The sequence below is a fragment of the Polypterus senegalus genome, chromosome 4 (genome assembly GCF_016835505.1).
Source record: "Polypterus senegalus isolate Bchr_013 chromosome 4, ASM1683550v1, whole genome shotgun sequence".
In the NCBI taxonomy this organism is placed as follows: Eukaryota; Metazoa; Chordata; class Cladistia; order Polypteriformes; family Polypteridae; genus Polypterus; species Polypterus senegalus.
This window is the reverse complement of record NC_053157.1, coordinates 102,201,930-102,214,429: the sequence shown is the minus strand read 5'-3', so window position 1 is coordinate 102,214,429 and position 12,500 is coordinate 102,201,930. Positions and strand designations below refer to the sequence as shown.

At 40.1% G+C, this 12,500-nt stretch overlaps 1 protein-coding gene across 3 annotated transcripts in view; it reads left to right on the top strand.

Annotated features, from left to right (window-relative positions):
• The window catches only part of smarcad1a (SWI/SNF-related, matrix-associated actin-dependent regulator of chromatin, subfamily a, containing DEAD/H box 1 a), a 285,741-nt gene that overhangs the window by 140,791 nt on the left and 132,450 nt on the right, over positions 1–12,500 (top strand). For all 3 annotated transcript variants that reach the window (XM_039751123.1, XM_039751121.1, XM_039751124.1), the window contains exons 9-11: positions 6,219–6,421; positions 7,086–7,176; positions 8,752–8,851. In XM_039751123.1, the coding sequence (XP_039607057.1) occupies positions 6,219–6,421; positions 7,086–7,176; positions 8,752–8,851 (394 nt within the window). The remainder of the gene's footprint in view (positions 1–6,218; positions 6,422–7,085; positions 7,177–8,751; positions 8,852–12,500) is intronic.

Here is a 12,500-nt window from a genome sequence, read left to right as displayed (position 1 = left end):
CAAGTTCTATTTAGTCCATATGTGTCAAACTCAAGGGCCTGCGGGCCACATCCGGCCCGGCGTGTAATTATATCCGCCCGAGATCATTTTATATACTGTATTATTGTTATTAATGGCCCGGGTATATGAAGCGCTGGTAACACAATAAACTACAGATCCCATAATGCAGCGCTTCAGCTGCCTTGCCGAACACTTACCGCGTTAATCAAGTCTAGCTTATGATGCTGCAAGTTATTGCGGCTAGCTCACCGATGCTGAAGAGAAAAGTTGATTCTGAAAATAGAGCCTTTAAAACCGATGGGAGGCTGAGTATATGTTTACTGAACCCGTGTGTCTCATTTGTGGAGCTAATGTGGCTGTAATTACAGAATTTAATCTAAGACGGCACTATGAGACAAAACATCAGGGTAACCTGAAAGACCTGAATGCAATGCAGAAGATACAGAAAGCGGAAGAATTAAATAAGAATCTGACACTTCAGCGGATGTTTTTACCCGTGCACAATCACAAAGTGATTTCAAGTGAAGCTGCTTTTATGGGAGACACAAATGCACCAGTGCAACTTGCCCCACTTTCCCTGTTGCCAAGTAATGTTGAACCAAGTCATCACTACGGTGTTCCCAAATACGCACTTTGCTGATAAACTGAGCGCACTGAGTTTGCACGGCGCTTTGGTGACTTTGAAGAACAAAAAAAGTCCGTCTACATGCGGCTCGAACCTTGTGCATGTTTGGTAGCACATATATGTGTGAGAAGCTCTTCTCAGTGATGAAGACTAACAAAACAGCACAAAGGAGTCGCCTCACTGATGAGCACCTGCAATCCATCCTGAGAATCTCCACAACACAGAACCTCACACCAAACATAAACGAACTTGTTGCCAAAAAAGATGCCAGGCGTCCAGCTCTAAAATGACATATGAGCAAAGACAACTGAATGATTTGATTTGTTATTGTTGAAAGGAACACATTTTATTTATATTTCCAGGTTTTGTTATGCAGCATGTTCATATTTGAATTTGTATAATTTTGACAGGATATATTTTTATGGAGAGCAAAATATTATAAGTTGTTTAAGGTTTGAGTTGATTTATTCAGGAATAATATTCCTGTCTGTTTTTACCATTGCTACCAAAGATATTTCTGTCGACTAAATAAAAATTCCTTCTATTTAAAATTTAAATAGAACTTGAACAAATACGATAGTTCATAATATCCACGCAAACTTACACGTAAGAGCGGGAGTTACCCGTTTTAACAAGCAGCGTATTGCACTGATACGAAATAGCTGTGTGTGTATATATGTAGATATGTATGTATATGTATATATATGTTTATATATATGTGTGTGTGTGTGTGTGTATATATGTATGTGTGTGTGTATATATGTATGTGTGTGTGTATATATGTATGTTTATGTGTGTGTGTGTGTAAATATATATATATATATATATATATATATATATATATGATAGCAACACTCATCACTCACAACAGTGACAAAACAATTACATTGACAATCGTTACGTTATTTTCAAAATGTTTCCTTTTCTTTTTCATTGCTTCTTTAACACACTACTTCTCCACTGCGAGCCTTGGTATTTTGCTAGTGTGTATATATATATATATATATATATATATATATATATATATATATATATATATATATATATATATATATATATATATATATATATATATATATATATATATATAATCTATCTTGTCACTTGGGACACAGATTTGCACGAGACACAGGAGGTCGAGAAACAAGAAGGATTTTTATTCAAACACCGCAAAACACATGAGCTTAAACGTGCTCCATGACAAGTCAGAGATGACAGTTCTGCTAGGAGCAGAGAGAGATAAAAGCAAACAATCAATTCCCAAAACTGACAGGCACTGCACAAGGCTTATAAGTCGGCGGAGTACCGCGCGAGGCTTGTATTACGCGTTATAGTGCAAGGATAAGGAGCAATGTGAGGGTAGTCAGTGTTTCAGGGTTTGTGGTTTTCCCAGGGGTGTCTGTATCTATTTGGGGTGCGATCAGCCCTCCAGCTCACACTATATATATATATATATATATATATATATATATATATATATATATATATATATATTGATTGTGGACTTGACCCGGACACAGACAGGCGGACATGTTGTTTGTCACCACCACACGTTTTATTATTTACAATACTATTTACAAATATGGTCACTCAGACCCAGTCCAAAATTAGTGCACAAACCCCAACACAATCCTGGCCACTCAATGCCTTTCTTCGGGCCCCTTATATAACAGCCCCGGATGAGCTCCAGGTGTTCCAAACACTCCCCTGTTGGCCACACCCCAGCGTGTCGGAAGTGCCGGCTGTTCTCCCGGCAGCTCTCCGGGTGTCCTCTTAATTCTTCCCCCCAGCACTTCCTGGTGTGGCAGAAGTGCTGAGGTAACCGGTCCCCAAGGCATTGGGGTGCCTCCTGGCAGTGACCACGGAGTCCCTACAGGGTGGGGCTTCCATGCCCTCAACCTGTGGCCCCCAAAGCAACCAGGAAGGCGGCCCCACATCCGGTCCCTCATGGCGTCCCGGCTGGGTGGTGGCCCCTGGCATCCCTGACAGTGCCCCACAGCCAGCGAAGACCACTCGGGAAGAGCGACCCGTCCCACGAGGGCAGCATATCTCCGAAGCGGGTCCTACTCCAGGACAGCCGGGGTCCGGTCCTGCTCTCCAGGCAGAAATAGGGGCAGAGACGCGGCCTGAGCACCACCACTTGGTGCCCTCCTGTGCCTCACACAGTTTGCGCTCCCCTCTCTTACCGGCACCCCAGAGTCCCCTCATTCGGCACCCCCTCCATGGCCTCCGCGCCCCTTTGTTCGAAATCACTCGCTCCCTTGCAGCCTCCTCCAGCTGTGGTGGCACCCCCTCGCCAGCGGAGAGTCCTTCCCGCAGACGGCCCGTCTCCTGAGGGCAGGTTCCCAATGAAGTGGGTCCTACTGCTAGTCCGGGGTCCGGTCCTGCAAGAGAAAGAAAGAAAGGGGCAGAACCACTGCTTGGACACCCTTCCCTGGTGTCCCTTCCTGCCTCGCACTGGCTGCGTTCTCCCCTCCATCCGACACCCCAACACTTGGAGTGTCCCTCCTCTTGCTGGACTAGACGGAACCGCCTGCTCTCCATTCCTTCCCGCAGGCCTCAGGGTTTCCCTCTGCCCCTGCAGAGGGCGGCCAGCGGCTGGACGCGTGCACCCAGCACCACGTCCCAATATATCGGAGGAACAGGCACTCGGCCTGCCATTCCTCCTGTCACTCTGGGACGCCCTGACGGTTTGAGACTCCTTACTACAAAGAAAGAGCCTCTTTCCCGTCTGCGTCCCTACAGTGCGGCGCGAGACCGCGGCCGACTCGGGGCGGAGGGCGCTAAGACCCGGGGCACTCAGCAGCCCGTGTCCAGGCAGCGTCCTCACGGACTCCCCCCTCGCCACTCGCACAGCCCGTTGCGCCACACCTATTGTCGGAGGGCTGCTTACTTGAAGCTGATCATTGGCATCACAGCCATGTTCAGCAAACCCTCCCTCATGCTGTACGGAGACGGCGAAACCTACCTTCCTCGCCGTGCCGCTCCGGCTGGAGAATCCAGCGCCGCGCCAGTGGATCGCTGATCGTACCTCCTCTATGGACGCGACTGCCTACCTCTCCAGTACTCGCATCTCTGCCCGGAGGGCACGTAGCACCTGCAAGAAACGCTTCTCTGTGGGCTGAAGGCACGCCTCCAGCTCTGACAGAGCAGCCGGCAAGGACAGGAAGTTAACTGACGCGGAGCCTACCTGTCCGTCAGCCTCCGATGCCGGCAACTTCCTGTGGGCCTCCTCCTCTGGCCCAATCGGGTCTCCCCCAGCCCGTGATGGACATTCCTTGGCCTGCCTCTCTGCCGTCATTGGCGGGCACACAAGACACACCATCCAATCGCGTGCTTGTCAGGGGGAGGGACTTCTGGTCCGCGACCATCTTGTCTCCCCTTCTGCGGCGGCGACGTGCTTGCCGGTAGCCTTGTTGTTGCCGGCACCTCTCGAGCTGCAGCGTCTCCTCCTCCGCAGCCCTTGCGGCTGCCGCCGTGCTGCCTGAGCCCCGCAGACCGGCATGCACCTGCCACTTACCTGAAAAAGAAAACACACTCCCGGCTCTCACAGGCCGGCAGCCGATAGGCAGGGAACTCGCCTCCCGGACTCGTCCAACCCGGCGCCCCCCGTGATCCAGGGTGGGCGCAGACCCACATCCGGTCCCTCATGGCGTCCCGGCTGGGTCGTGGCCCCTGGCATCCCTGACAATATATATATATATATATATATATATATATATATATATATATATATATATATATATATATATATATATATTATTTTTTTTACACCATGTCAGGCAAACTTGGTGTTTACTTATGGACAAAGCTAGGGGCTAAGACACCATATTTGCTTCTTATCAACTACTGTGCTCCAAATTTAACTAGTTTTTCTATGTGGAAAGAAGAAATTTTGTTACAACAAATCTATTGAACTTTTCACATCTTGGTCCTAAATTAATCCCAGAGGCCATACTGGTTATTATTTCATCTACCAGAGAATTTAGGCTCCAAAGATTCAAGTGAATGGTAGGAAAGAGACATTTCGGTTGTCATCTCAGAAAAGGATTATAAGACAGCCATATATAGAATACACATTAGTTCTACTGTTTATGTGCTACGCATTATATAGAAGGTCTTTCATTGATCACATTTATTTTATTTGAAACTGAATATGTCCACAGGACATGACCCAACCTGTTAGTGCTGCCATCTAGCTCTATATTTTGGGAACACACTAAATTATGAGGAGCTAAAATAAGTCAAGGCCATAAATCAAATATTTTTGTACAAAAACTATTGGTTTACGTGTGAACACTATTTTTTATTAATAATTACTATCAGTTTGTGTGCATACTTAATTGGTTTGTGTGTGAACAATACTGGTTTCATTCATTTGAACTATATTGGTTCATGTCCGTATATTACTGGTTTGTGCATGAGCTATATCCATTTGTATTTGAATAGCACTGTTTTGAATATGAACTATATTCATTTGCTTGCATATATCACTGGTTCCAGTACGTTTGTTATTGGTGTGTGAGTGAACTACATCAATTTAGGCTTGCATGTTATTGATTTGCATAGAACAGTATTGAGTTGCTTTATCTGCAGGTCTAGAAATGGATTTGTGTATGCATTATATTGGTTTCATGCATGTCTTACAATGGTTTCATGTGGGTAACATGTCAGTTTTGTGCTTGAACTGTATTGGTTGTATGTCTGTACTGTGTTGGTTTCTCGTACAAAACATACTGGTTATGCGTGTGCTCCCCATCGAAACTTTGTGTATGAACTATATTGGTTCTGCATGCGAACTATATTGGTTGTTCACGTGATCTTCATTGGAAATGGTAGGGGCAAGAAACAGGAACTCAGAGGCTGGTACAATCATGGAGTATGCAGAGAAGTGGGAATAGGAATAAGTACAGTACATAGGAATAAAGTGATTGTAATAGCCTCTCCTCCATTGCTAACACACAGACTTATCATCTAGAAGAATTACAGCCCAACATCTCCACCTCAGTGGGTAAGCAACATTCTGTATTTTCGCAATATAGAAAATAAGCTATTTCTCATTTAGAAAATTTGTACAAATTTTTTTTTTTTAAAAAACTTGGCAAGAATCCATTGATGTTATTTTAGAACAAGAATCCTGAGGCTGTGGTTGACTCTCTTATGGTATTAATCATTTTATCATATTCAAAAAAAAAAGTTAAATTAAATTTTTTTTTTTTTGCTCTCATTAGTTTTTAGATGCATTGTGTTTTTGTTATATAGCCCATTATTAATCTTTTTTTTTTTGCCTTTACACCATCCCTTTTTTCATTCTCTATATCAAAAGTTTGATGTTCAGTTGTTGTCTTTTAAGTATCAAAAATTTAATGTGAGCAACTTTGTATTTGTTAAAACAAATTTGTTGCAGTTAATCAAGGTGTTAGTTCCGTTCCATTTATTGATGTATGATTTTTGGCTTTTACTTTTATTTTTTTTATTTTAAGTATGTCCGTGCTCTGTCCTGTTAAATAAATGTATTTCTGCTATTAAATGACAAGACAGCATTTACAAGTTTTTGAATAAGATGATTACAGTTAATTTGTTTTTTTAACAGTTTTCAAAGTTTACAAAAGCTAATGGTTTAAATGAAGATATAATCTGGGGCTGCAGTGATGTTCTTAAAGAGAGAGAGGTGATCTCAAAGTTAATGACAAGATGTGACAAAATATCAAAAAAGATGACTGAGGAAGTCAACCAGATTACAATGGATTATAGCAGTCTTGGAAGTATTAAGCAGCCAGCACTTTTAACTGAAAAGTAAGGAAAGAGTTTTTATTTTGGTACACCATTTTTTTTTTTTTAGTGTATCTCACACTTTTCCTTTAAAAATATCTCCTGCATTTGTGTATACTGACCTAGAAATAATATATGTTATATGACTTTCCTTAAATTAGTCAAGCTTGTGGGACATACAATATTTAAGCTTGACTGACTTTTTATTTTAAGTAATATTTTTGACTGTACTTTTGAAAATCTTATGCTTAACTTAGCTACCATGCATTTGTTTTGGTTTTTTGTGTTTTTAATTTCGATTCTTTTTATAATGAAAAATGGCTTTGATTTTATTATTGGTTTAGTATTAGCAGGCCAGATGTTTAATATGTCTGGCTAGGTTCATTATGTAACATTTTAGTATTAATGTGGTGGTGGATGTCATTCATACTTAATCTGAATAATTTATTAATTTGCATAAAGAGCCATGTTTGATGTTTGCAGTAAAAATTGTTTCCTGAGAACTTTTTGTGTTCTGACATGTATAACATTGCTTGAATACCACAGCCAAGTAATTGCTTAAATAACTATGTGGGTGTTTTAAACCCAAATGTTAATATACATATTTATAAGTAAATTTTGATAAAGTAATGAAATGAAAATTTACTGTAGGTATTACCTTTGGCTAATTAATTATGTTTTTTTAAAGATTACAGCTGAAACCATATCAACTTATTGGATTAAAGTGGTTAATTTTGCTTCACAAAAATCAATTAAGTGGCATTCTTGCAGATGAAATGGTAAGTTGATCTTGTTTGTAAATTTGTATAAACCTGTTTCTTTTTGTAATTATATGGTTATTTTCTATATTATCATATTATGTGCAATGCATTGTATAGATAACATTGGCTGTCATTTCCCTATGCACAATTTATTTTCCAGTTGAAGAAGCAGAAGTGAAGGAACAAAATGAAATTCAGTAAATCTGCATCATCAAATTGACTCCATCTCTAACTTTCTGTATCAATAAAAGTCAAAGACATCATCTTCAGAGGTTTCATGTGGAGGACAAGGGCATTGCCTTCCATACAGATCTGAAAAGCAGAAAAAGCAGAAGCACCCCAGAAAGGGAAAGATTACTTGCAAACAAGCATTTATAAGAGACTAGTGTGCTAAATACATTCAACAGATTCCACATCTTAATTTATGTTTGTAAGAAAGTCTATTTTTTGTGACTAAATGATCCCTAGAGAGTGCAAATGCAGCTTTCTTCAGCCATGTGCATCACTACATGTTTAAACGCTGGCAATGTCAGAAAACATGTCAATTAACAACTGCAGCTGCTGGATCTTCCTGTTTTTATGATATTAATTTATATGACAATGTGACAACTTTTCTAGATAGATAAATAGATACATCTTTATGGTCATTGTCACTTTTACAAATGAACAACGAAATTGAACAGTTTTGAACTTTCCAAGTATTGCAAACTCACTGCATTTTGACAGCCAATTAACATTCTCCCTGATGGCACTAGTGTCTGTGCATTGCTTTTCCATTCTGTGATGGTACAACAAACACTAGACATCAGGCAGACAGGCCCGTCTTCTGTTTTTGAGGTTGAAAACACATATCTCTCTTCTTTCCTTGTGGCTTCATTGTACTTCCAGGTGGGCACTGATATATTGTCACCTGTTGCAAATGTACATGAATGCATCCCGACTGCTTGACATGGGGCAATTCAGAGGGTGTCAGATTTTATGACAGGCATTCACAGAAGCGTGCCATGACTGCTCCCACCTTATTAAGAGAATGTATTTGCAGCCTACAACTGGAAAATGCTAGAAAGTACTGTGGTCAGTAGTTTAGTGTCTTTTCTTGCTCATATGAATTTCTTGCAGTGACTCTGGTGCCCTTCCACACGTTCGATATATGCTTTTAGGTTTATTAAAGGCATCAAAATGGTTTGATGTGAGGGATTATTCCATTGAACCTGTTCTGGATTAATTAATTTTAGATAATTGAGGAATAGTTATTTTTTGGAAGAATGTTCTGTAAAACATAATGTGCTTTCATTTAATCACTTTTAATCTGTATAATTTATTGAATTATTTGTGAAGCAAAATGATATGCTATAAAGATTAAACCAGCAGTTCATTTTACAAAACTATTACTTTAAATAAAATAGAACTTGGAGTTGCATTTTGTTGGAGCCCATACATTAACTTCCTTTACAATTTTAAGTTATTTTTAAGGTGGAGTTCACAGTCTAACACACCATAAAACACAAATTTCCAAAGTTTTTATTGTATTAATTTCTGATTTTAATCTCTATTTGTTTTTTTTTTTTTTCTTTTCTTTTTTGCTGTTTTTAGGGTCTGGGGAAAACTGTGCAAGCAATTTCCTTTTTGACATATCTTTACCAAAAAGGCGATAAAGGACCACATCTCATTGTTGTGCCTTCGTCTACACTAGGTAAAGAACATATGCATTTTTTAAGTAATGATAGGTAGGTTATAGTCAGTATGTTACTTTTATTTTTCACTATTGTTTCCTATCCCATTTCTAAAAAATATGGCCTCCCAGATACTGTAAAACTCCATTCTCTTGTAAGTCAATTTAAACATCACAGTAATACTTCGTGTTTGGTATATGATATGTAGTTCTTAGGTGATCCTATGACCTTTTTGTGTTTAAAATGTGACAGATGGACATTGTTTGGTGATATATCTACTTTCCATCTGTGTTGAGATCCATGACCTTGAGTTGTGTGATATTTTTATTCATTTCAAATGAAGTCTCTTGGTAGATTGAGTAATGAAGGAATCAGTAGACTATAAACTGAATGTAGAAGGTGGTGTGTGGGCCACTTTTTTCACATTGTCTGTTGGTGATTTGTTTAAGGATTTGATAGATTGTTTTTCTTTTAATATTCTTTCTGTCTATTATAAAACTTTAGAGACTTGCATTATTTGTAAATGTATATGTTTTACATGTCCTGTGCAGACAGTACATTAAGGTAAAATCACATATAATTTTTGTCAACAGAAATTATTAAATAGTACTGAATAATTCAGTATATAATTATTAATTCTGTTTAAGAAATTTACATGATAAATGAAGAACGATGCTGCAAAAGTCAAGTTCTTTCTTCACAATCATGGCATATATTAGTTTGCCACATGAAAGTGCATTCTCAAGTGAAGCATATTTAATACATTTTTTAAATAACTAGCCCACTCTGGCATTTTATAAAGGAGCTGATGGATACTAGGATTCCATTTTATTTATCTTAATAATAATAATAATAATTAATAATAATAATAAAGAAAAACTGTACATGAGTACATTTGTTGAGGCAAAAAAGTGAAGTGTATATCCATGTTGTTTTAAGAATGTAAAAAAACAGAAAGAAAACCATTGTTGTGAGATTCAGACATTTTAAAAGGAGACCAGCTGGTTTGTTCACATTGCCAATTACCACTATTGTCTCTCCCCCGTGGTACTCTTTTAGCCTCTGGGGTGTAGATTCACTTTGGATAGTAAACATCAAGTACAGTTATTGACATTGAATGTTGATGCCCAGATGTGGATTTCTGTGTCTGTTCTATAGACAAAATATTACCTGCTGCTGGATTGATAATGGATGCTGTTATTCTGTGAGTGTTTACACGTAACATGAAATCAAGTGACAAGATGTAAACCGATGTTATTGGCATCCATCTTCTTAACACTAGAATCCCTGAAGCCTACGAAAAACTCATAATCCTGAGCCACCTTAAATTCCTTCGCACCTCTCCATCGGCATCTTTTGTTTTGCAAATGTGTCGATCAGCACAAGCAGCAGGTAGTCCGCTATCTCATCCCCCCACCAACACAGCTTAACTGGGGCAAAAAGTTCTCCCAGCTCAAATATGTTTATCTGGGTGTGAGGTGCCTGGAGTTGTATAGGATAAATATATCGTTGATTGGAACATATGCATTTCATGTGTGTTCTGTGTCTATAATAATCTTTGTAAATGTAGGATGACACGAAATGTGAGGCAGGAAATGTTGAACATATACCTAAAACAAACATTTTTATGTTATAGTACTAATGACAAAAGTTTGACATGAAGCGTATAATATGTGAAGACCATATCCATAAATCTTCTCTTAGGCCTTCCTCTTTTCCTTTTACCTGGCAGCTCTATCCTTAACATCCTTTTTCCAATATACCCAGCATCTCTTCTCTGCACATGTCCAAACCAACTCAATCTCTCTTGCTCTCTAGAGCAAACACTTGACTTTCCAGGGTCTCCTCGACCTACTCCCTGACTCTCACTACAGATCACAATGTCATCAGCAAACATCATAGTCCAAGGGGACTCCTGTATAATCTCATCTGTCAACTTGTCAGTCATCATTGCAAATAAGAAAGGGCTCGGAGCCGATCCCTAATGTAATCCCACCTCCATGTTGAATACATCCATCACTCCTACTGCAGTTTTCAACATTATCACACTTCCCTTGTACATACTGTATCCTGTACAACTCTTACTTCTCTGCCACTCCCAACTTCCTCATACAATACCAAATCTCCTCTCGAAGCACCCTGTCATATGCTTTCTCCAGGTCCACAAAGACACGATACAACTCCTTCTGGGCTTCTCTATACTTCTCCATCAACACCCTCAGAGCAAACATTGCATCTGTGGTGCTTTTTCCTGGCATGAAACCATACTGCTGCTCATTAATCATTACCTCCCTTCTTAACCTAGCTTCAACTACTCTTTCCCATAACTTCATGTGGTGACTCATCAATTTTATCCCCCTGTAGTTACTATAGGTCTGCACATCCCCCTTATTCTTAACAATTGGTACCAATACAATTCTTCTCCACTCCTCAGGCATTCTCTTATTTTCCAAGATACATTTAAACAATCTGGTTAAAAACTCCACTGCCATCTCTCCCAAACTCCTCCATGCTTCCACAGGAATGCCGTCTGGACCAACAGCTTTTCCATTCTTCATCCTTTTCATAGCTGTACTTACTTCCTCTCTCTTCACCTTGCGCCTTATCTCCTTGTACTCTTGTCTACTTCCTGCATCTCTCTGACTATCCCACTTCTTCTTCACCATCTTCTTCCTCTGTATACTCTCCTGTACTTCCCCATTCCACCACCAGGTTTCCTTTTCTTCCTTCCAGATTTCACGTCAAACACCATTCTTGCTGTCACTCTTACTACTTCTACTGTCTGGCAACTCTTTACTGCCACCCAGTGCCTGTCTTACCTCCTCCCTAAACTCAACCTTGCAGTCTTTCTTTTTCAACTTCCACCATTTAAATTCTTTGATCTGCCTTCACTCTCTCTTCTTGATCTCCATCCTACAGACCACCATCCTATGCTGCCTAACTACAGTTTCCCCTTCCACCACTTTGCAGTCTTTAATCTCCTTCAGGTTGACTCTTCTGAATATGATATAATCTGCCTGTGTGCATCTTCCTCCACTCTTGTACATCACCCTATGTTTCTCCCTCTTCTTGAAAAACGTATTCACCACAGGCATGCCCATCCTTTTTTGCAAAATCCACTATCCTCTGTCCTTCCTCATTCCTCTCCTTGACACAATGCCTACCCATCACATCATCATCTCCTCTGTCCCCTTCACCAACATGTCCACTGAAATCACTCCAATCACCACTTTCTGTCCCTTGGTTACACTGTCCATCACCTCATCCAACTCACTCCAGCAGTCTTCTTTCTCATCCATCAAACACCCAACTTGCAGGGCATATACACTGACAACATTCATCTTCACATCTTCAGTTTTCAGCTTCATAATCATTACTCTGTCTGATACTCTTTTCATCTCTAAAACACTCTTGACATTCTGCTCCTTTAGAATAATCCTTACCCTATTTCTCCTCCATGATAGAACAATTTGAATACACCTCCGATCCACCTGGCCTTATACCCCTTCCATTTAGACTCTTGCACTCACAATATATCAGCCTTCCTTCTCTCCATAATATTGACTTATTCTCTTCCCTTATCAGTCATACTGCCAACATTCAAGGTTCCTACCCTCAGTTCCACTCTCTTTACCTTCCTTCTGTCCTTCTGCCTCCGGACATGTCTCC